This window comes from Bombus terrestris, chromosome 1, assembly GCF_910591885.1.
Source record: "Bombus terrestris chromosome 1, iyBomTerr1.2, whole genome shotgun sequence".
Taxonomy (NCBI): domain Eukaryota; kingdom Metazoa; phylum Arthropoda; class Insecta; order Hymenoptera; family Apidae; genus Bombus; species Bombus terrestris.
In genome coordinates, this window is record NC_063269.1 from 14335622 (window position 1) to 14361767 (window position 26146).

A 26146-nucleotide genomic window follows, 5' to 3' on the forward strand; every position below is an offset into this window, starting at 1 on the left:
ATATCTTTCATTTTTATCGCTGACCAGGCTTAATTATTCTCACAGATAATGACCCTGCAGGTAATTGAGACTTACATCGACGTTATATCGAAGATTGAACTATCGATAAGTAATTTGACAGTAACGAGAGATAGATTTGACAGATAGTAATGAGAGTATACTAATATGCTGCAGGCATAATTTCATTCCGATTAGATAACTAACACGCGAAATTTCCACAAATTGATTCACTGTCTGCGTTATCACTGAATTGTTGCGTGTGTCGCACAATATTATTTTGTAGTAAATCAAGAATGCCAATGCTAGACAAAACACTTATTTTATTACAATAGAGGTTTAATTAAGGTTTAAAACATAGTTCCAATGTTGTAATCAAAATAATTTTATTGTATTTAAGAAAACAAGAAAAATATTTTGTAACTTGAATTTTATTTATAATTTGGATATATTTGAAGTATTTTGTGATTTCTTTTAATGAAAATTGATATTTTTATATAATAGAGATTTAACCAGTAAGAAAATAAACAATTTTCACATGTTAAAAACATTTCTACTTTCGTTGCATATACCGTCCACTTCTAATTTATAACATTAACAATAATTATTAATATCAGTGTAATAATATATTCGATATCCTACATCAATAGCAGTTCGATTGACTAAGAAAATGATATTAAAAAAATAACACAAATTTAAACAAAAGTTGGCACACAATGAACAATATATTTATTCATCTGTAAAGTAAATAGTGCTGAAATTCTTTTGTGATTCTTCTAAAACAATTACATTTCACAATTCGTTAACCATCAAAGATACAATTTAACACGTCAGAAGTTTTTCGAAAATCAGGTTACATATTGAAACTTTCAGCACGTTGCCAAATGAACTTCGTTCGTGCAACAAAATCATTCAAGTAGATAATTCTTCAACCATTTTAACCGATCCTATCGGTAAGCTTTTCACCCTGTATGATCCCATTGAAAATCATCGAACCCGTGTTATAGCGCGAAAGTTTTAGATTAAATCGTCCGTAAAGCATTCTCGATAATGACGCAAAATACACACCGTGATGGCGAAGATGTTCGACAAAAAACTTATTAGCTAACTAACGCCGGTGACTCGGTTTCGATGCGCGTCGCTAGGAAGTTAGTTCAAACCCTCCGGCCAGAAGTTGTATACCGTTGCAACAAGATTGACGATAAACTTGGAGAAGTTGCCAGCAGGAGGGTTGCATCTAAAGTTCTTTTCTCGAAGAAGAAACACAGACATGGAACTGTCTCTTGATCTAATGACTATTAATTCAGGAAGAATGTAACAAGAAGTGCTGTTATGGAGATTTTCTGAATATTAACTTCCTTTTTAATAAAAAGAGAATTCTTCTTTTTTTGAACGAATTCCTTATGTTGTCATTATAACCTATATGAGTCTATAAACTCTATAAATAGATAAAAAGAAGATGTCATACGAATCTTTTTAATTTTCCTTTGAATTCTTTTGTCCTTTCAATTATGTTATAATACACGAAACAAGAGAAAAGAACATGAGAAATTTTTACAATTTTTTTTTGTACGAGCACTTAAAATTAGGCATTCCAAAAGTGTAAAATATTTTCACAATAAAGGTGTGAATATTTTATAAGTAAAACTCATCATTTCATTACGCTATTAATTAAATCAATTAATTCAAAAGTAATCTACACTACAGCAGCCATTACGTTACGATTTGCAGTTTGATGAGCTAAAAGCTAAAACATAGGAAACGTCGTAATAATATCATTTGCAAAATATTCTATTATATTGTATATACATATAAATTGCGTTTTATACGTGGCGATCGCTTCGATTATCGGTGTCTTCAATTGTAATGTATGGACGTTTCATAATGTTATGGGAACAATTTACCATGATGGTTTTCAATTTGGAAATGCAGCGCTTCGTCTCGTACTATTGTTTCAAATTATTATTGTTTCAAGCATTATTTTGTATTTAAAATGATAATCTAATAACATGATGGATCATCATTATCGACCAAATTATTGTTGAACCGCTCTTCAAAAAAGGAGTTTCAAAAAGAGTTCATATAATATTACTTAAATTTTAAAAATATACTGAATATGTTTGTAACTTTCAACACAAATTATTTCCGAAAGAAATGTCTGTGAAATACAGTGCAATAAAATTTCGAATGAAAATTCTAATTTTAACTTTTGAATTTTGAATTATTTTAAAAGCAAAGTGACACATACATATGAATATAAATTTCATAACAGGCGTGGAAATTTTAGTGAAATCTTCAAAAATGTATATTTTTTGCGTCGAAAGATCATGATAATTTTGTAGGAATTGTAAAATAAATAATCGCGTTATAAACTGTGGATTTATTGGTCGTGTCAAGAGTATCAATTTTACCGGATGATCGTTCGTGATCCTGTATTAATTAACAATCGCATTAACGCGTGATACAGTTTAATTTCCGGAAAGAAGTGACCGATAGATGGACAATTAAACCTGATCCATAAATTGCTGTGGGAAACAAGCGACAATCCATTAAATCTCCTAATGAGACGCGTTACGTGCGACGAAACCGTGGCATCATTATTGCCAATAAAACAAAGTTACGTTTGATCGTAAAACAACGAAACTTCGACGCGGTCAAAATGTTTAATCAGTTCAGCGGAATTCTGGAGATACCTTTGATCATCTATTCGGAATTAAGTAATTACATGGTTCAATTGCATTTTAATATTTCTACATAGATGTTTCATATTGTTGCGTGAAATATTAGAATCCAAAATGTGTCTAATCGATACCTTATGAGTTCAGAATATAATATTATAGAAAATTAACAAGCAATTTATATTTTTGATCTTTTAACGTTATATAATATAGATTAATTAAACGGAACTTGCGTAGAATAGTTCATTGCTTTTGTTTTTATTCAAAAGTATAAAATTCGCATAACATATTGCTAGATGTTTCTTGCCTATTATATTAGGTTGCCTGAAAAGTTTCTTTCGTTTTATAAGGAAATAATGAATGCACATTTTTCATTTTATATTATTTTATCGAATTACATATGATCCATTTTGTTTTATCAAAATAAAAATTACAACGTTTGACAGATTAGGTTTCATGTTTGTATAAAGATGCGTCGTTGTAAAAGACGTGTCTGTAAAAGAAAGACACTTTCCGGATAACCTAATATATTCACTTTCTCCATATATAAAGGACATCTATATAAATTTCCAAAATACCTCCATACACAAGCGCGAGATCTAAAAACGATATATGTCGTACGTTTATCGTAATCGAAGAGGATTTAGGAATTTATTCAACACTTTGTCGAGCGTGAAAATTGTTTGTCTGACTGGCCGATATCTAGCGCGCCTACGTTATTTCTTCGTTAAGAGTCAGCATGTCGAAGCAGAAAAAAATTTCCAAAGCCATTCCTATGGATCTAATCAAGATTAGATTGGGTCCATAGTGTTCCTCGTGTATTGATAGCGGATCGCGACTGATAGACCAATCTGTGACGGAACAATCGTCAATGTAACATCATACTAATACAGATGCTTCCGTTCTTGATATCCACGCGTTTCAAATGCCATTAATGAGAATCAGTTGAACGGCGGTCGGTTAAGCGACGAGCCTTTTTTACAGGATTTCTCGTGTCCGCACGAGAATGACTGCTAATTAACCATCAACTAAAATGCAAACTAAATGGTTGCCTGGAATTGAAATTATATTTGAGTCATCCTACGCTTTCATATTTTTTATTTCATGTTTTAAAATGTTTCTATGTTAATGTTAGAATTGTCTGTCAGAATAGTAAAAGAGATCAATCTTTAAGTAATTTTTCATAAGATGCATTTTTGGAAATTTAAGTTGTATACCATTCGTATACGCAGACAATAGTGTGATATTATTAATTAAACATACTTATATATCTTTTTCTTCAAATCTTGATTTACTGTAAAGCTCTTTCAATATGAACAATTATCCAAAATGAATGAAGGATTACGAGAAAAAAAAAAATGAAATACTGTGAATAATTAATACATCTTTTTCAAGAGAACCTTACGTTTGATAAAACCAACATATTTTTATTATTATAGCTAATGTTTCGTACACGAGATGAATTACGTTATTTGATTTATTATTTAATAACTTGTAATTAGCATACGTACATATGTCAGTGCAGATTAATAAAACGAAAAATTTCTATAGCACGTCTTGCACCTTCCGGATATTTAGCAACCTCACAAGCGAGAATTTATTAAAACAATATTGAAATTTATATACGCACAGGCTGGGTAATACGTTGTATTTATTACATATTTCATTAAAACATTATACCATGCATACATATCGTTTTATATGGCAAATTTCATAACAGTAAAATACTAATAGACCCATTGAGAACCAACGTTGTGTTAACATAATGTTTAATTTACAATTTTTTTTTCATTATTTTTGTTACAATTAAATTCTATAATTTTATGAAGTTGAAGGAATTAAAATATCTATAACACAATACGATGTAAATTTTCTTTTTGAATGATAGAAATCCTTTTACTTAACTCATTGCACATTACAATGATTCTGATTTGTTAGGCATATTGGATTATGTATAATTTCTGTTTTAAGTTATTATCGTAATGCAATGTATTGGTTGCTAGATATCACCAGTTTCTGTGCATGCTGTTTATTCTCTCGTGTAAATAATTGCATCTATGTTGAAAATTGCATGATTTCTATTCCCAATGTTCTTTCTTCATTTTGTCGTTTGTACAGATAAATAAAATTATATTGGGAAAAAGATTAGAGAAATGCAATTTCAAGGAATAAAAATGAAGAGCAATTTTGTTATATTATCTACGACATTAATTATAGATATCATCGCAGAATAAATGGTAAAAAATGTATCGAGTCATTCAGATTTGTTTATTTATATTATCATCTTTCTATAACTTTATCTTACTACAGTCTTAAAAACTAAAATAAGTCAAGTATTCCATATAACATTTATAGCTCTTTTCAAAATACTTAAATTCTTTCTCACTAAAAAAAATTGCTTTTTACTTTTTTATCATTTCAATTCTTTTATCAAATTAATATGTAATATTATATAATGCATATTATTCCTTCTTCAACTTTACGTTATGAGTTATAACATACAAAAGCTAAATAATGACTATCCGAAATCTTGTAGTTAGACATTGACTATCGCGCCAGCTCAGTTACATAACCAAATATTTGAGAATACATTTGAAACACCGACATTATCTGGCCGCCTGTGCAAATCACGAGAAGTGCTGATAGCGTTCGCGTTTTAAACGTTTGCCTACTGTATGTCATTGGAATAGTTTCACGTGTGTCGTGGCTGCGTCGAACTTTCTGCAAAGATCAGTCTCCGAAAATCTTTGTGCGAAAAAAGTAACAAATATTTTAGTTTCGAAGCTGATCGCGTGTCAGTTAAAGAACTGTTTCTCGTGTATAAGTTTGGATCTGGGAAACTTTAAATAGAAATGAGTGAAAGTAATATGTCTGCATACTCTTCTGTGCGTACGTATTCGAACACTTACGTATTTGCGGCTTTTGCATAAACATCTTACGACTTTAGTTTTTTTAATGAATTTATTATGTTATCCTATAATCTTGATATTATTCTTGGATTAAATAAGAAATATTTATTAATAAACAATGTTGATAAAGTTACTGTACAAATCGGTAACCGAAAACGTAAATAGACTGAAATCATCAGCACACATGCATCGCTCTGATCTCATGATCATCAATCTTAAATGGTTGATACCCACCTAAAAGTATAGAAATATATACCAAACTTTATAAGAAATAAACATATCAAGATAGCACAGTGAAGAAGTAACAGACAGAGAATAAAATCATCTGAAACTTCTTTTTTGTCATCCTAGCACTTATACATTTTTATCACCTTTATGATCATATGATTCCTACATGTACGTTTTCTCTTACCTATCTCTATAATAATTCTATCAATATTATTTGTTATAATAAATATTGCTTAATGTTGGCCGAAAATGGCAATAAGATTAGAGGACAGTATAATAAATCCATAAAAGAAACTAAGATAGATATTTATGCGAAATCCGCAAATATCTAAATATTTGAGGAGTTACTCGTTACGAGTAGTTACTCGTGGACGGGAGATAGATAAACTGCAGTGAAAATAGATGATTGCAATGTACAGGAATTTCGTAGAATTTCTTTCAAAATTGTCTCAGTTTTGGGTGCTCCAAGCACGAAGGAAAGTGAAGTGCTGTAATAGTATAATTTGCAAGTTAAGTAAAACATATTTCTATTAAACAATTTATTAAGTTGTTGCATAGATGAAATCACTAAATTTTTGATAAAACTTCCAATGTTGCCAGTTTCATTGAAAATGATATTTAATGATTTTATTGAAATTTATTAATTTCGTGTTAAATAAAAACATAGGACACGGATGTATTTTCAAGTAAGACTTAAATGTCTCTTGAAGTTGCTAATTGGAAATCTCGAAATTTCAAAATATCGTCTGATCGCAAACAGGTATGAATTCTAGTGAAATTTCTGGATTTAACTGTTTAAATTCAGATATATATAATATGAAACTGTGAGCTTTCACTAACTCCACCAAACTTTTCAGAGGAAATGGAATATTTTCTTTATTCTTATTAAGAATCTACTGAAAATGTCCTGAGTAACATATATTTTTCTTCTTTTTATCGCAATGTGATCTGAAAAAACAAAAGAATTCGCTTTTAAAATACAATGCAAAGAGAATATATTACATGGCGTAAAAATAGCGCTTGACGCAATTTAATTGTTCAAAAGAATGAAAAAATATTGATTCTACCAATATCGTGAACGAAACGTATACGCTCGGTTCAGGTTTCTTCACCATATCGATGACGATTCGAAATGTCGCGGTAGGTTATTCGCTGATTCTCATTAAAATTTCCTCGCGTCGACAGAATAGCGCTGCACAGAGACCTCGTTTGCGTAAATCAGTGTCCTCGAAACGGTCTGGCGAAGAACCGCGATAAAGTGCCTCGGTTTTCTAAATCAAATAAAAGGAGGCGTCAGATTCGTCGCTTGTAAAGATCGTAAGTTTGCGTTTCATTATTTATACGTACGTTTAAAGAGTTTCAGTGTAATTTCATTCGATTATTAGAATATTGAAAGTGATTTAATAGTGGAAACGAAAAATCCACATATTTCTTATATTTTCAAATTTTCTTTTCAAATTTAGTAATTTAGAATTTAGAATTAATTGCATTTTTTTAATTATTTATTTTTCATCTTCGCTAATCATATTCCTTTATAGATCAATCAGCAAATAGCTGCAGACTATTATACGATTGCAAAACAGACATCATTTCGATAATTCTTTTACACAATATTTATTATTGGAAGAAATCAATTCAAGTCGCTATTCTTTTCTATTTTTCTTAATCGAGGAATTATATCTAATAATTTTTCACTTTTACCATGTAAGTAAAGTTCCATCAAGAAATATTTTAAATTGAACAAAGAAAAATAAAAACGACACAAAAAGTTAATAAAGATATAGTTTCCGTGGTTGTTTCGCAATGATAGATAAAATATTTAAACATGGGATAATTCTTAGTACCATATCCAAAAGTCAATTTACATTCGATTGTTCAATTTCCATTTCATCTTTAAAGTTTACATATTTAGATACATAGATCGCATATTAAATATAACATAGATCTTTCTTTTAAAAAGAAACATTGTATCTTGAGCATTCGACGCATAACTTGACACGCACTGCTTCTGGATCATTCTCACGACAATCACGACCCCCCGAATTTGACGCTCGCCGATGGGAACGTAGAGATGCCGTGCCGTCTTCGTGGATGTTCTTACCTAGACACAATGCATACCGATCAAGAAATCCACGTGTATGTCACGTATTTCTGCGGCGCGAGTGACAAAGCCTCTCCGTGCCGCGTGCTGATGTATAATACGCGAACTTCGAATTTCCATTCTCATTGGCATTCACGAAGCGTGAGGCTTCTCTGAAAAATATCCGTTCGCGGTCTGTCTGAGCACTGAAAACCTGTCGAAAGCGCGGAGTATCAGTATCTCCTTTACCGGACCATCGATCCGTGAAAAACACGGGGTGAACGACACGTCGAACGGGTTATCGACGGACCCCCCGCGCGCCGGACTCTCGTTCCCCGTTATTTCAACCCATCACGTCAGGGAAAACCCGTCGCGTTTTACGGGCCAGTTCCGATTGTCCAACAAAGACACCGAACGAACTTTGTTTAATGTCTGTCCAACTTTTGACATCTTTAAGATTGTTAAACTTTATAATCGAGAGGATTTTTTAGTATTAAAAATACCACTTCTATGTTTTGCGATCTAAAGATTGTTGGATTTTATCGTTATTGAATTTTGTTGTTGTTAAAGGTTACTGAATTTTAAGATCGGAGTATCGAAATAGTGAGATGGATATGGTTTTATATATTTTATATGTTTGATTCTTTGAAAAAAGTGGTTTGCATAGGAGGATTTATACTATATATATTTATCAGAGAATTTATATGGCAGTATAAACAATTATATTATATGGTATTATAAACAATTTAGAATATACAATTTTATAATACAATATAACTTGCATAGAATTAGTATTTTATTCAATATATAATATGTTGGTGAATATGTCATTTCTTTTTGAGAATTTTTATTAAAGTAATGCATGAGATTTTATTCAGTTTATTTCAAATATGTATATGAATGAGTCTAATTTTTTTAGAACACCCAGAAAATAGATTTAGAAATCAACTATTTCATGAAATATATAAAAAAGTAAAAAAGGACGAAATTATTATTGAAAATTCCAATTAAAAACTTTAACTCATCTTAACTAGCGGAAAATTAAATATAAACTATCCTAATTACAGAACTCACTATGCACACATAAGCAGAAAATCTATTGAGTTTAGTTCCGAAATCAATAACCGCGTTGAAGTATCGTCAGAAACTGCCACATGAACTTCATTTAATATTTATTAAATGATGTACACTATAAAAACAATTTTAAATAAATCAAATTGAGTTGTGTCCTGAATAAAATTCAGCTTTTATTTAATGTACAGCTTCCAATTTGTAAATTCATCCTGTATACTTTTCTCGATATTTTCTCTGATAACAAATTTTCTACGTATGCTCTATCACTTACGCAGCACCCTTGTATACTCGCATTGATCGCAACATGCATAATAATACGACGCAATTACAATTTGGTGGAGGATTACATTATACATCATGTTATTCCCAATACTCATGTAAATAATCCGTACCTACGAATAAATCACAGTTCCCTTGCCAAGAAATACGCTATCTGTAAAATAAATTAACCGCAATTCGATTACCTTTGTATTAAATTTCATTTCAGTATTACTCGCGAAATCGAATCTGATAATCATATGTAAATACTGATTGCAGCATATAATGTTTTAAATAAAATATAAATATTTATAAAATTTTATAAATACTTTATAAATATTTTTAATAAAATATTATGTTATAAAAAAATGTGCGCTGTATTTAAATTTTCTTGATATTATTTCTATCGGATTTGCGTAAAAATTCAGCTAGATTGTCGGCTTCTTGTAAATAACTATACGAGGAATGGTCGATATAACTTATTGGCACTTACTTGTGCATTGTCTTCTTTCACTTCTTTTTATTTCTTCTGGACCAACCTCCTCTATTCATATATTTCTCGCGTATACACAGTGGACACACGAACGAACAAGTTTAAATCGGTCGGTATAGGAGCGAAAGACTCGCCCCTAACACCTACGGTTATGCAAGGGATGATTATGTTCGACAACAATGTGGCTGATGTTACTACTAGCAGTACGATGTCACCGATTAATTGCACCACGGTAGTCTACGCCTTTCCGGAAGAGGATCGTGTCGTTGTCGGATATATCAATGAATGGATCAATGCCTATTCGTTTATATCGAGTAAGTATCGAGGTACACTTTGTACCCTTTTTCTCGTTCGATCTGTCGGTAAGTCTACTTTATCGGTTCCACTCATTGGATTTTGTTTCCCCACTCTACTTTATTGACGATTGAAAGATACTGTGTGGGAAGATGTCGATAAAGGGAGAATTCGTTCTTATCAGATGTTGGAAAAATGGTTAATTATCGGGATATTACTTGCGATCGATAATTTACTATATCTGAATTAGGTAATAATTCTCTATACTGACTATTGATAATATTACTTCCTTTTCTACCATATGGTATATGTTAAACAATGTTAAGAAGGTATTATTTTTATGGTATTTCAAATAAGAGATTTAATAATAATGAAGATTGAAAATTATAGAAATGGTTGTATGCCTAGATAATGAACTTTTTAGTGTATTTATTTGCATCACGTAGAAAAGCGAAGGATAGTTGAAGACCATAGTAGAAAAACACAGTAGTGCATTTCATTGCTCGAAACAGCGATTCATTTATGAGATTTGCAGTCTAAAGGATTGCGCATTTGTGTTTGGCATTGCATTTAGAACAATAGATAGAATTTTTAGCAAATTTGCATGCGACTTGAACCTTCCCGAACCTCCTATAATTTATTTCAATTTTAGTTAAATACTTAAATTGTGTCATTATTATATTTTACTCGATTCGTTTTATACAGAAAATCAAGAAAAGTTCTACCTGTACATCATAGTGTCAGTCACAGCCGGTATTTTAATATTCCTGGGCTTGGTAATTGGACGACTTCTTGTCAGTCGTCACCGTGCGAAGAGAGATGCGAAATTCCATGCAAATAATGAAGCGCTCCCAAATGGATTCACCGATGACATTTCGGAGATCGATGCGGATATTGATCTTACCACGCCGGTGCCAGTCCCAATGCAAGACACAAGGTTCGTAACCCATTTAATAACTTTTTCAAACAAGTCAATCTATTCGTTCAATATAATGTTCTTTATATGTCAAAGATTTTTATCAATTATGGAAATCCTGGAATTCTGATATTCAAATTGTAGGGTTAACGAACTGTTTTATATATACTATACATATTATATATAATGGATATATCCTTATCAAAATTTCAATATAATTAATATTTTCAAAAATTAAATAAACATCATATAAATCAACCACTACACTTAGATAAAACTAAATAAAAAAGCGAAATTTCTAAATTAACTAAATTCTTTCTAGGATTCCAGAGACTCAGCTAGCCGAGAGGCTCCACGGCGATCGTTACTACGCGGAAACCAGGATACCAATGTCGCCCACCACGATGCATCCAGCGCCAGGACACTACCCTGGCAACACAGGCGTCAGAGTAGATCTAGGTAACCATATGGTGGGCACAGATAGCCTCCATACGATTCTACGTCCAGAAAATCCACGGAGCATGAGCACGAAAAGCTATTACTACGGCTGACAGGAGGAAGGGGGTGTCCCGCGCGAGGGACGGCCCCCGTCCTTGAGCCCGGTACCAGAAGTGAGCACGCGGAAGTACTGCTTTTAATCGAGAGACCGATTTTCTATGGAACAGCGAACGAAGCCGCTGTAAAAAGCAGGCGTTCCATACTAACGAACGCTAACTCGTCGTCGATTGGAATCGTTGTTTCTTCGAGCGAAAATCAAGGAGGCCTTCGTCTTGGTACCGGAAACGAGCACGTGGTGGTGACTCTCTTTTCGTATATATCATCATTTCTTTCTTCTCCAATATAGAACCTTCAAAAGAAACCGGGAAATTTGATGAAAAATTCGATTTCCACGAGAGAAAAATCAGAAGAGAATAGAATCGTACCACAGTTTCCTTGAAGATTATTTCAATTGGTGTTTTCAAGGAATATTCGTGGTTTATACGTTTTTAATACCGGAATTGACGGTATTTGATCCATGTAGATCAACCTCATGAAACAGATGGAAATTTAGTTGGATGCTGAGCGTTGGAAGTGAACAAACTTATTATCTTTCGCCGTGGAATCGTTCTACGCGTGCCGCTGCTCGACACCGAAAGGGAACGAGAGTTCGGCCAACGAGGTGGGAACTTTAACGAGAGCGTTGTAAATACGACGTCGGTGTATTGAGAGTTTCACCTATTTCTATGAAAATTCTAATGAGAAGCTCTGTTAGAAATAAAAATTCATTTGAGTGAAGATTCCTTCAGACACCGATCGAGGACAAGGATATTAAAAAAAGAAAACCCTTATTGTTTGTTGAAGATGATGTTATTGAAAATAGTACTGTTTTTATAAGAAACTGCGATTATAAAAGGCTGGATTATCGATTAGGAGGTATAAATAAATACGTTGAATGTAAATGACGGAAATAGAACGTTTTTACACCGGTAGCATCCGTTTTTGCGATCGATACTGGAAGTAAACATCTGCAATGTCGTCGTATAAGATGATTATGATTGTAAGTAGATTTTGATATCTGAATTGGGTAAAAAGAATTGTGAGAAGTGGGGGAAAAGGAAGAAAGTAACAATCGATACTGGAAAAAGATTTATTCTGGTCTATAGCTTAGAACTCAACCCAGACAGCACAGAGACGCTTTATGGATGTTTTAAAGAAATCTAATGTCATTTTCAAATATCTCAAAGATATTTTTCATCGCCTTAAAGAAGAGATTATCATCTTACATCAAACTTTTCAAGATACTGACATATTTACTTATTTTATCTTAGTGAGAAGAATAATTATATTAATAATACTTATATTACAATAATAGCTATTTGTAAGACATCTTTAGTTTTCTACATGAGAAAGCTCGATAATGAAAGACAAAATAAATTTATATAAATTGCAATTATAATTTAACGGGACAAGGAATTTTTTATCATTTCTTCTATTTTTAAAGTCAATAATTAGAATTCTATATCATACAAATTTTCTACGTGAATTATTCTCATTAGTAGATCAAGATTGAAATATTTTAATAAGAATTTCATGAAAATGAAAAAGGAGTATCACTGCCTATTGAACAGTAATAACAATAACAATAAATCTGCAAAAAAGGCGGATCAATATCCTATGTGTACGTACAATAATTTGTCATTCAAGAATCAAGTTTTTCTAACGAAAATCACGCACACACTTCTTTAAAAGAAAAAACAATACATATCTGCGCCATCTGTGTACAGCAATAAACAATCGCAACTTTTTCCATTCGAAAAATCATTTCTCCTTGTCGAAAGATCGAGAAGACTGTCTGAAAAAAAATATATCACTGCCTAGTCGATGAGAAAATGAAATACGGGTCCTTTCTTGTTAACCAGATTTTCTTAGATTTTTCTCAAACCGAACTATGCTACCGACGTTGTCACACTTAAAGATAATTCATGTGATAGGAACAAATGTTGATAGCGTAGCGGTCTTGATAATAATTTTTCTAGTATGAACTTGTAGCATATTTCTCTTGTTAGAAAGAAAGAATAAAAGAATAGAAAATTATGTGTAGCTCAAAATATAAATTTATATGTTAGTATTTTCTTACGAATTCGTCTATAAATTTTATGAATAATTAGAAGTTGCTTCAGAGCTAACATGAACTTTACAAATATAGCTTATGAATTTTTACTATGAACACATTATTATGTTTTAGCAGATTATATTTAGAAATAACTTCAAAGTTATAATTCTTTCCAAACATTAATGAAAATGTTATAATTAAATATTTGAGCGACGCATAACATCATCATCATCTACAATGAAGACATTTACATTATTAGTCGGTAGTATTGTTTAGATTTCTTTCGATTAAAGCTCAGTGCACCGGAACGAACAGTCAGTAATCAGAGGATCAATATTACAATCGATGGACGAACGAACACAACACGATCGAACGACACGAATCGACGATCGATCGATCTTCCTAGAATAACATCAATCTCTAATTAGCATCGTAAGAAAAATAAAAAATGAACCAAAAAAGTAAATGAAAAAAGGGAAGGCAAAGAAAACAAGAACCATGTGGATCGAACGCTTAATTTCTATCTAAATTGATTGAAATCGGGATTCACTATGATCGATGGTTAACCGCGTATTTCTAAGAAAACAGGAAATCGATCGATCTCAATGAAATTACAGCGGTTTTGTATCTCGAATACACGCAAAAAAAAAAAAAAGAAAAAGAAAGAAAAAACAAAACGCACCGCGAAACGACTTTTATAGAGAAACGATCTGTATGTATATCACGCTGTAAATAGAAACAATGTAACTTACGGTAATTGTTAAGAAATTCAAGCAAAGAGAGAGGGAAAGAAGGAATGTGTGTTGTATGTAAGAGAATATTGTACCTAGATCGAAAGTGTAATGTAATCGGAGGTTTCGTAGTCAACAACTTACTCTCTGTGCCATTGTATCGATTTTATGAGGGAACGAAAGCTTTTAGTTGTTTTTTTTAATTAATCGATAATAGGTCCTTTAACTGGAATTTTGTATAGTTAGAAGGAATTAATTTTATTAAGTGAGGATTCACAGTGCCATTCGTTCTCGCATATGATATTAGGTTCTTTTTATTTAGATGTAAACCGACGTTTATTTTAAGATGATAGTATAAGTAATAAGTATTCATTTGTACATTAATTCTTACGCTGTATGTTTGCACACTCATCGGGGCGCTATCGCAAATAACGAGGATACAGTATATTTAATATTTAAGAATTATAAGGTTAACATTCTAGTAATTGAATAGCTCATTGAAGTTGCGTAACAAGAATAGCATGAGAAACAGAAATTTCTTATATACTTGTATACTTGTATATTTATATTTTTGTATACTTGTATTTAAGAAGAAAAATGTAGATTATATAAAATCACATTTTACTCCGAAAAAAGTGATTTTAGGTTCTCACATTGGTTTCTTTATTTCTTACATTCATGTTAGGTTTTTAACGTCTTAAAATTATATATAAACTTTTATGCTTTAGTATTCTGTATAGTTGCATACATTTTGAAATATTTTTTCCGATTAAAATTCATATTAAATTTCGTTAACTTTCTTTTATTCAACCAAAACATTCGTATTAAAGGTACAAGAGATGAAAATGAAGCATGATACTCATTGACAATAACGGAATTAAAATAAACACATTTTGATCTGAGAGTTCAATACGCCAATTTCAATTCAAGCTTTATTTCTATCGTCGAAACATATTTTGAAAAAGATGATTCTCTCACGCGACTAAGCGGCCGACTATAACAATGTACCCCATAACAATAATGGAACAGTTCACACAACTTTTCGTCCCACAAACGATTATACAACTAGTTGAATCCAACAATAGACCATGCAATAAAGAATAATCAAATATCTGCACCAAGCAATTAATTCTACAAAATGGCTTACTTTTGCTGGTTATAAACTACCATAACATACAAAAAAATGGAAGCTTAGAAAATAATTATTTATTAAATACATGGTATAATAAGAAAGAAATATAGACTCTATGAAACAATGATCAAATTTCTGTCATTTTTATTCTTAACTGTTAAAATCCAAGATCGTTTGAGTTATTTTGAAATGTGATACTTTTGAAAAGCATGTGTGTTAAGTGCCTACACGATATCAATGAGCTAGTCAATTATTAATTCGAAAGGCGTGCGAATAAATCCGCGTTGTTTCCTTGATTAGATCGCGCGGTGGAGATATAATCCGCCATGGCCGTGTTTTTAATTGATCTGGCTTAATTAAGCCACTCGTGCGGGATTGTGGCGAGTCGCACTGGTTTCCAGGAAAATTCCAATTGTCGGAAGAACACTGGTTCTCCACCCTTTTATTCTCACTTCTCAAATATTTCGCGTTTCTACACGTTCTTTCTTCCATCGCTCGATCCTCCCATATTTTTCAACTTGACACGATTTTTCACTTTCTTAAAAATATGTATTCTATTCTGATTCATCGTCATGAAAGTTCATTAAGTCGATTAGACACTGGTACAGATGGATTAACAAACATTTTATTACGTATTTAATTAATATCTATGTTTCTTTTTTAATCAAATTTTGATTAATTTAGAAAATTGTATTAATGTAATAGAAGTTTGTGTATATTGTTTTATGAATTTGGTTCAGATTGGAGAAACGTTTGAGAACCTCTTTTGTCAGGATCTCTTAAAATTTCATATATTAGCAAGATTCTTCTCCAGAGAAAACTGTGTCTTTTAATATTATATTCTGTGGAGGAGATACGATTTTACATAGTCAAATTTAAAGTGTACTATTATTCCATGTTTTATTATTTCACTGGATATTGGATTTAAAATATTTATTTGTAAATCAAATGATTTTCTTTTTATTCGCATAACTCGCCTTTTATAATTTGATGCGTATTATTATGTATGTAAATGAATTTGATTGTTTCTTGTTTTGTTATTAACAATCATTCTGATGATCGAGTTTTACGCGCACAGGAGGATAAATTTCAAGTAATTTGGGTTCAAAATGTCCCATTGGTATTGGCTCAACGGAATGAAAGGTATGAAACAGAATATAGATACTCAATGAAATGTTATGATGTATCGATGTGCAGAGTATGAAAGGAGTAATATTGTAGATTCACGTCACGCACTCGATATTCAATAAACATTCTGATTTTATAGATAATTCTTGTGTAACGTACACGATGCAATAGTAGTGTATATTGATATCGATTTTCTTTCTATTTATTTATGCAAATATTAATTTTTCGAGTACTTCATGAACTACTTAATGTTTTTACGTTTTAATCTTTTTTTTAAAATATATAACATTACCAAAGAGATTAACTTTATTTCTATTTTGCTTAAAATACTTACATATACTACTTTTTAAAGATATTTGTCCTAATAATAGAATAATTTAAAGTTGATTATAATTACTTTTTAGGTGGTTTTTAGGTGAATAATATTGTTATAAATTACCAAGAAGCACCAACACGAGAGATGGTATCGCTTTATATTTTACTTGAAAGTATGATTACTGTTTCTATTAATATATTAAACGTTGCGCAGGTTATTATTTATTTCATGTACCATTACATCCAACTCAGAAAGCGTGCAAAACCATACCAAAGACAAGTTGTTAGTGCATCGATCGATAGATGTGTGATTATAGGGCTCAGAAATAAAGACACGAATTAATTTCATTTTCATTTCAAAGAAATCAGTCTCCTAATTCAAGAATTACACGATATATAGCATGTATGTCTGTATTTGTTTGAGAGTTTATCTTCAATAAAGTAGATCCTTAATACTCAATGTAATAATAGGTTTTAAGAACATTTAATTTACAATTTTTCACTTTTCTCTGTAATTTTACTAAATTAACTATTATATGTAAGATTGAGTAAATTTCGCCAAGATCCACAACTCCAAATAAACTACAAAATGTATCTTAAATAGCAAGACCGCGCTGATTGAAAAAATTACAAAGTCATTTTAGAATATTTCAATAACACAATTTTTTAAAATAAGGAAACGTCGCTACAAAACAAGAAACGTCGTTCCTTTCCGAAATGTTTCTTTTCTATTTCGTGATCTTTCTTCCTGTGCGATTCAAATTACTTTATTGTCGAGGCGACTTGTTCGAAGCGGAGTGCCTGATATCACTTCGCGAGGAGCACTTCCAAGAGGATTACGTGCTCGTCACTGACTTTGTGGATAAAATGCAAATTCCTGCTAAACGGATCTTTCAAGGAAGTTAGGAGAACACACGTGCTCCGTGTAATGCATAAATGGAATGGAACGCAACGTGATTTGCCGTAACAGCTGGAAACGGCATTCCGTGATGAGGAATATGCGATGGAAAGGTTCATGATGCTGTTGAAATTGGGGAGAACTCGGATATGATGAATCACGAGATTTTAAATTTTGAGATAGATAATATGGCGGTATTAGTTTCGAGAAAATGTGCATCGTATTTCGGTTAATTTCCGAAAATCTGGATCCTGAAATTACTAGATCCATACAATCGTCTTTCATACTATGGTTTGAAGAATCGTAACACAACTATTAATTCCTATGATAATATATCGACAAAATGACTGTATAAGGAAAGCTTCGCATTATTTTATTTCTATAAATATATTATTATATACTAAAATTCATAAAATCACCAACCACGAAATTACACTAGAAAAAATTCTAAAAACTTGTGTATATATGCAGAAATTTGTTACAGTTTAAATGTTTGATTATATAAGGAAATTTCCATAATTCTTTTTAGACAAATTCGAAAGATTCGTAAAATAATTTATCTGAAATTGTAGCTTGTTATTTCGAGAACGTGACGTGACGTTCACTCTGTTTTCGTATAAATCTCGCGCCATACATTGATAACATAGAACGATTAAAAACTGGAAGCGAGGGGCGAAAAAGTTTGACAGCAGTCGAGCAAGTTTTAATATTTATGGAAGGAGTTAGGGATGTAGCTCGTTTCGACGGAAACTTTTGAACGTTCCAGGGTGGTAGGATATATTTATTGTTTCGATTGTTCGATCGGTTCGATCGATCGCTCCACGATTAAACGTTGCGGAATAAAAACAGCATGAATTCCAAAGGCAGAGAAGGTTTCTGTATTTGTACTATTCGCAGGAAACGTCATACATGTCAAAATTGAAAAAAAGAATACAATTTGTTGTAAAATCTTGCATGTAAACTACAGTGTGGGTTTAATATTTGTGATTGTTATTTAAAACGATAATTGTCATCAACTGTCATCAATAACTATTTTTTATGTCGTATTATGAATAATGCACGCAAAATACGGAGTAACTGCTCATTTTCAACAGATCGATAAATGGATCTAACCGACCAGATCTCATTGAAATTTGTTTGAGTGACACGTACCCATTAGAAGGACTTGCTTCTTGCGAAATTTACCGAGTATTTTGTATGAAAAGTGACGAAAAATGAACTTTACGATGGAATGTGTGAGAAGACGAAAGAGAGGAATAAGAGAGAAATGGGTGTAAGAGTGTAACGAAAATCGACGAGTTTTTATTGTAAGTATCTCTTGTTCGTAAGCACCTTGTAAATATCGCTGTACCATAAATAACCGTGTACCCTACGAGTTCGACTCCTCCCCGATATCGAATCGAAAAAGAAATCAAAGCGAGACAAGAGGGTTAGTATCGAAAGAATGTCGTTGTTCAAGACTATATTAGGAGAAAAGACAGAGAAAAGATGTATGAAAAGATGTGTGAATTTTCGCTCGAAAGACTGAACAACCAACGTTAGCAGTGGGAGAAAAGAAAAGACGAAAGTTTATCGAATCGAGTAATGAAATTGTATTTACGAAACATTATCGAATGATTATTAATTATATACAGATGAACGATGAGAGCTGAAAAAGAGGGGTGTTTACAGGGATTTTAAATGTAGAGTTTCTATCTAATATGGTGTATCGACAATCGACATCGCGGGGGAAGTACGAAACAGTGTATCGTTCTGTTAACGTTTTGGGGCGAATTTGGAATCTCGAACGTACGACTAATGTTTCCAATTTGTGTAACTAACCCTTAAATGATTTACAATTATAATAAATGAATTACGAAAGGATTTCTTATGTGTTATCGTTCTTATGTGTGCCTCCTATGATTTCTCTTTGTTCGACCGTTCGCGGTGAGACGAGATCGCGGAGGAGGCACGTCAACGGGAGCCGTAAATTCCCGTTACGATTATCTAATCGACGCCACGAATTGATCGATCTCCTATTTCGGTTAGGATAATACGGGTGGTTGAATTAGTATAATACTGGATTAACAGGTTTTAATATAGACTTTATTCCAACAACTTGTCTCGCGAAGAATATAAATGTTCGGGGAGACTCGCGTGGTAAGTTACGATGTCGAATTGTAGTGTCGTTTACGATAAGGTTAGAAGTGTTTGGACTCGAGTAGTTACCAGCAAGACCACGAATGTTAATCATAGTAGGAGTAACTTGCAAGTAGTGTCGCAAGAGGTATAAATCGCAAGTAAGATATGAACCGAGAGGTGTGTTCAGCGATTTAACGACTTGACAACTAGTAAAGAGATGTTGACTGATCTAAGAATGTAAAACCAGTAAAGTTCGGTGACGATGTTGTAGTGGAGGAAAGCTAGTGATGGGTGTGTCTAGCGCACGGGACTATCCGATTTATTGATGGTAAGTTTGGCTAGGAAAGTAAGGGTAATAGTCATTGTTTCTGATTGGATAAGAAGAAGATTGGTGGGCAAGGGAGGGTTCTAGCCGCCCCCGAGAGAAAGTTGTTAGCGGGAATTTAAGGAACACTTGAATTAAAAAGATATTTGTTTAGTCTGAAGGATCTTAACTATGAAAATGCCAAGATCTATGGTGGGTCCTTAAGACTATTGAGGGTTAGGTTGGGGTTAGGTTGGGGTTAGGTTACGTAATGAGGGTGTGTATATATCTGGCTGCCATCTTGCATGCGGCATGGGGCCTGGTTTGTGTAGAGAGTCACCGGACGTAACGCTCTTGTTCTTATGATCTTACTTTTCCTACTCGTAAATTACTAATTTAGTGATCATAATCGTGAATTACTAATTTCGGGATTAAGTTTAGACAAATTACAGTTAACTGCCACAAATGAAGTAAAAACAGCGTTTAACTATTGACCGATCGTTCGTTTCCGTTTGCACTTGTGTACACGCAACAAATAAATTATTGATCGATGCAGTTTGAAATTTAATTTTGCAGTTTAATCGTACAATGACCACGAATATAACTAACAAGGGAACAACTGTCGCGATTAACCATTGTGAACATAACTATTCGTTCTTTTGGTCGGTAGCAAGCATTCCGTTTTCAACATTGGTATCTAATTTAAACTGATAATTCGGTTTTCGAATGGATTATGGGTACAATAGTCGATTTACGATCAGATTCATTCAATAAGAATGCCGTTCTATCTTTTTTTGCTGAATAAATAATGGTATTCGCTTTTACTAAACGCTGAATATATCAATTATCTTTTCATTACTTGCGAATATCGAAACATAAAAAGGAATTTCTTAGGTCTAAAAAGCTGTGTCTATTTTCTATTTTCTATTTTTTCTACTTTCTACACTAAAGATGGGGAAATAAAATGATATAAAAGGAAAGGTAAATATTATCATTGAAGTATTATTTTCGAAATTGTAGTGTGGCGGCACTCGACAAGCCAAATACCACCACTCGACACTAACTAGTGTCGGACGACGGCAGCACAGTGGTTAACGTCTTGGTTGACCGTGATCCTCCGAGCAGGCCGGACCTCTCGGCCCTAAGGGATTACCAGGCGTAAGCCCTAACAGTAAGCGCAGCAAGCTATACAGTGTACAGTATACAGTGAGAGAGCGAAAAAAAGAAAAGAAAAAAACAAAAAGAGTGCTAAACAGTGAAAAAATAGTGATAACATCACCCCCACTACAAACAATATAAAAATAGAAGAGGAAAGGAATGAAATTGAAACCAAGGAGGCGGAATCCGCCATAAGCCCGACAAAAAAAGGAATCAAAAGGAAGATCCATAAGCAACGGATAATTAAAGATAGCAACAGCAGCATAAGACTTGCTGCACAAAAGACGCGGAAACTCAACTCGCCTCCAAACCTGGTAAGCAGGAAAAAAAAAAAAAAAAAAAAAAAAAAAAAAAAATCAGACAAGAAAATTCAAACGAAGAAAAAAGCGATTCTCAAGAAGAGCGCTACGAAAAAAAACGAAATCATGAAACAAAAAAGAAGCCCCCAACCAATGGCAATCCCAATAAAAGCCCTCCAAGCTCAAGATCCCTGCGCATCGCAACCGCAGGAAACTATCATCGAAACATTAAAAAAAAAAACGACTTACTAAGGAAAAAAGCAAGCAGACAGCCCACGCCCCTGGTCACGTCACCGATAACCACGAACAAAAACAATGTCGCCCGGACAAGCACCTCCCCCGCCGCTCCGTCGAAGAAAACAACACCACAACCTACAACCCCACTGAAAAGCCAGATGCATAAGGGCCTGCCCCCTAGCCACCCCGCTGAAGACCAGGCGGACTCCCCCGCATCGGCAAAAGGGGCAAGGCCGCCCCCAAATTCCCTCAAAATCAAGAATTTCCATATCAAAAGAATCCATTCAGGTAAGCACGTGCTTTATCTTCAAAACCTAAATGATTACGCGAATGCAAAAAAAATACTGACCGCAGCCAACACGGCCTATTTCACATATACTCCAAAATCTCAAAAACCCCACACGTACCTACTAAAAGGGCTAGGAAACAGCTATACAGAAGCAGAAATACTAGAAGACCTAAAAGCCCTAAAAATAGAAGAAGTTAACTTCACTAAAGTGTCTCGATTCTCGACAAGAAAATCAAGGGAGAACAATATATTGCTCCCAATCCACATAATTCAAGTATCCCCCGATAGCAACATTGGGAATCTGCTAAAAATAAACAGACTAAACTACCTCAAAATAGCGTGGGAAAAAATAAAAAAGAACGACATCACGCAGTGCTACAAATGCCAGCGAATAGGCCACACAGCACAAAACTGCAATCTAAACTACCGCTGTGTTTTTTTTTTTTTTTATTTATTTATTAAAATTCACAATTTGTCCAATTTGGACATTTGGTGGAATTTTTTAACGGTTAAATTAGCATGTTGGTGGCTACCCCCAGCGGGGTACCATCCTCGTGTTTCTTAGGTTATGTCCTTTATAAGGTCTGCTGGGTGCTTCCTTTTTAGTCTTCTGTCCATATTTGTGATTTTGTATGTTTCCGCAGCTAGCCGGTTTATGTGTGTTGCTATTCTTAATTTGTATTTCTCGGAGTATCTGTTGATTTCTTCCTTGACCGTTGGCATTCCCAGGTCCCTTCGTATATCTTCGTTTCTGACGTACCAAGGTCCGTTTACTATTGTCCTGAGGATTTTAGCCTGTATTACCTCTATTTTGTTTATATGGCTCATTGCTGCCGTCCCCCATAGTGGTATTCCGTACGTCCAGATTGGTTTTATGATCGTTTTATATATTTTTAACTTGTTTTCTGTGCTTAGTTTGGATTTTCGGCTTGTTAGCCAATGCATTTGTCTTCTTGTTTTCTGTATTTTTTCTACTATTGATTTGATGTGTAGTTTCCAGGTGAGTTTTTGATCTAAGTGGAGTCCTAGGTATTTGACATGCTTTGTTTGCGTTATATGCGTGCCGTTCAATAGGATGTTTGGTGGTGTCTTTTTCCGTAGCGTGAATGTAATATGGTTGCATTTATTGGGGTTTGCTTTTATTTGTTTTTCTTGTAGCCAATTTTCTATTTTTACGATGTGTTCTTGTAGTATTTTGACTGCCGTTTCTGGGTTAGTATGCCTGACTAGTATAGCTGTGTCGTCCGCGAATGTCAATACTGTGCTGTTGGTAGTTGTTGGTATGTTCGCCGTGTATAATGTGTATAGTATTGGGCCTAGGACGCTTCCTTGTGGTACCCCGGCCTTGATGTCTTTAACTTGAGAATGTGTGTCCTTGATTTTTATTACGAAGGTTCTGCAGCTTAGGTAGGATTTTATTAAGTGGTGTATTTGCTCCGGGAATTGTTTCCTAATTGTTTGTAGTAGACTTTCATGGTTAATTTTATCGAATGCTTTCTCTATGTCTATAAAGAGGGCTGTGCAGTATTCCTTGTTTTCTAGTCCTACTATTATTTCGTTTATAAGCCTGTGCATTTGCTCTATCGTGGAGTGTTTGTTTCTGAAACCAAATTGGTGATCCGGTATTAGTTTTTTTGTCTCTATTATTGGTTTTATGCGGTCGTATATTATCTTTTCCAGTATTTTGGAAAATACTGGAAGCAGTGATATTGGTCTGTAAGATGCAGTTTGGTGCGGGTCTTTGCCTGGTTTATGTAACATTTTGATCTGTGCTAATTTCCATGGTTTGGGGAAGTATTGAATTCTTAGAATTGCGTTGAATATTACTGTTATTAGTCTTATTGCTTTTGGCGGAAGGTTTTTTAAGATTTTACCATTAATTAGGTCGATTCCTGGCGCTTTGTTGTTTTTTGTTTTATCAATTATGTTTCTAATTTCTTGTGCCGATGTTTTAGGTATGGTGTATTCCTTGTCGGCTGTGGTAGCAGTGGTTTGTGGATCCTCCTCCGTATGACTTTTGAGGTTGCTGTTGTTGATAATGTGTGGTGTGAATGTGTTGTAGAGGTGGTTGGAGAATTCTTCAGCTTGTTCTTCGTTGCTTCTTGCCCATGTGTTATCTGCTTTTCTGATTGCCGGGACGGGTATTATTGGCTTCCTTATTTTTTTCGTGGCTTTCCATAGTGAATAGTTGGTGTTCTCGTGTGTGGAGAGTGTCCCTATGAACTTTGCGAATTCGTTATCGTTGTGCTCCTTTATTTTGTTTTTTATTTCCTTTGCAAGTTTGTTTAAGTGTTTTTTGTTTTCTCGGGTTCTGTATTTTTGCCATTTTGCTTTTGCTTTTCTTTTTTCTTTGATTTTGTCGAGTATTTCTTGCGGGATTGTTATTGTTTGTCTGCTGGTTGGTTCGGGAGTAGTGGTTGTCCTTGCTGCTTCCTGAATAGTTGCTGTCAATGTTGCTACTGCCTGTTCTATGTGTTCAGGAGTTTTTAACGGGATGTTGCAGTTTATTTTGCTTTCTATTATTTCTTTGAAAGTTTGCCATTTGGTGGTTTTATTGCATAGTTTGCTATAGTGGTTTACTATAGTGAATTGGTTTGTTTCTGTATTCAATTATTATGGGTGTATGATCGGAGCTGAGCTCGAGGTTAGGTGTTATTTTTAGTTTATTTGTGTTTAGTCCCCTTGTAACTGCAAAGTCCAGAAGATCTGGTTTTTTGTTCAGGTCAGTCGGCCAATGTGTCGGTGTTCCTGTGGATAATATATTGAGGTTATTATTTCTAATGTATTTTTCCAGTGTTCTACCTCGAGGTGTAATGTTTCTTGATCCCCAAAGCGTGTGCTTTGAGTTGTAGTCTCCCGCTGCGATGTACTTGTCCCCTAGGTCCTGGAAGTATTCTTCCCACATTTGTGTTGTTATTTTGTGTCGCGGAGGCATGTATACTGCTGACAAATGGAAGTAGTTGTTGCTAGTTTGAACTGTAACAGTGGTTGCTTGTAAATATTCTTTGTTGACTTGGCTGTGAAGATAATGTTTGATATCGTTTCTGACTATCACTGCTGTTCCTCCGTGAGCTTTTCCTGAGGGGTGTTTGGTATCATATATGGTGTAGTATGGTATTTTCAAATAGCTTTTTGTAGTGAAGTGTGTTTCTGAGACAAGTAGTATGTCTATATTATTATTGTATATGAATGTTTTAGTTTCGAGGGCCCGTTGTTGTAGGCCGTTTGAGTTCCAGGCTGCTATTTTTAGAGTGTCCGTTTTTATTTTTTGCTTAGCACGTTTGTAATTAGTTGTAGCATGACTGTGATTTGTTGGGTTTGCTGTTTGAGTACTGCGTTTTGTTCGCTTATCATTCTGGTTAGCATTTCGGTGTTCTTTATGGATTGTTTGAGCAGTTCTTTGATTTCTGCAGTGTCGTTGTTACTATTGCTGTGGTATTGGTTATGTGTGTGTGTTGGTTGGCTGGTTACTTGAGCATAGCTTAGACCACCAATGGTGTTGGTGCTGATAGGTTTGGTGTTTATTGCTTGCTCTGTATTTGGTAATATTTCAGGTTTTGTGCTGTCATGATGGGCTTGTGTGCTAGTGCTTGTCCTGCTTCGTAGGGGCGGGAACAGTTTTCGTTGTAGTTGTTTTCTTACTTCACAGCCTTTATAGCTGGCTGGGTGGTTTCCGTTACAGTTGAAGCATTTAACTTTTTCTATTTTTCCTGAATATGGGCAGTGTGCAGTTAAGTGATTTTTTGCGCACTTGACGCAGGCTGGGCTTCTGTTGCAGCAGTTTTTAGTGTGTCCGTATTGTTGACACCGCATGCATTGAGGTATATCTTTTTTGTGTCGTGGTGGTTCGACTGTTACTATTGTGTTTAGTATTTGTTTGATATCATATATTTCCTTGTTATTGATTCTGGGTTCAAGTTCTATTAAGAATAGTGGTAGTGGTTGCTTTGTGTCGAATCTTGTTATATTGTTTATTGTTCTTGTTTGATGTCCAATTTTAGCTAACTCATCGCT

The 26146-nt window shown here is 33.7% G+C and overlaps 1 protein-coding gene and 1 long non-coding RNA gene across 8 annotated transcripts in view; one reads left to right on the top strand and one right to left on the bottom strand.

Moving 5' to 3' along the window:
• The window catches only part of LOC100643722 (protein eva-1), a 324599-nt gene extending 305012 nt beyond the window's left edge, over nucleotides 1-19587 (top strand). For 6 of the 7 annotated variants that reach the window (XM_048409136.1, XM_048409153.1, XM_048409151.1 and 3 more), the window contains 3 exons: nucleotides 9798-10031; nucleotides 10717-10948; nucleotides 11250-19587. In XM_048409136.1, coding sequence (XP_048265093.1) covers nucleotides 9798-10031; nucleotides 10717-10948; nucleotides 11250-11478 — 695 coding nt within the window. In that variant the 3' untranslated portion in view covers nucleotides 11479-19587. The remainder of the gene's footprint in view (nucleotides 1-9797; nucleotides 10032-10716; nucleotides 10949-11249) is intronic. The other variant, XM_048409158.1, reaches the window with a different exon arrangement.
• On the bottom strand, nucleotides 7790-9805 carry LOC125385762. The gene is made up of 3 exons (XR_007225373.1): nucleotides 9718-9805; nucleotides 9359-9399; nucleotides 7790-7913 (listed from the first exon to the last, which is right to left on the bottom strand). It is a non-coding gene; the product is annotated as an uncharacterized LOC125385762 (long non-coding RNA).
• Nucleotides 19588-26146: the final 6559 nt, after the last annotated feature.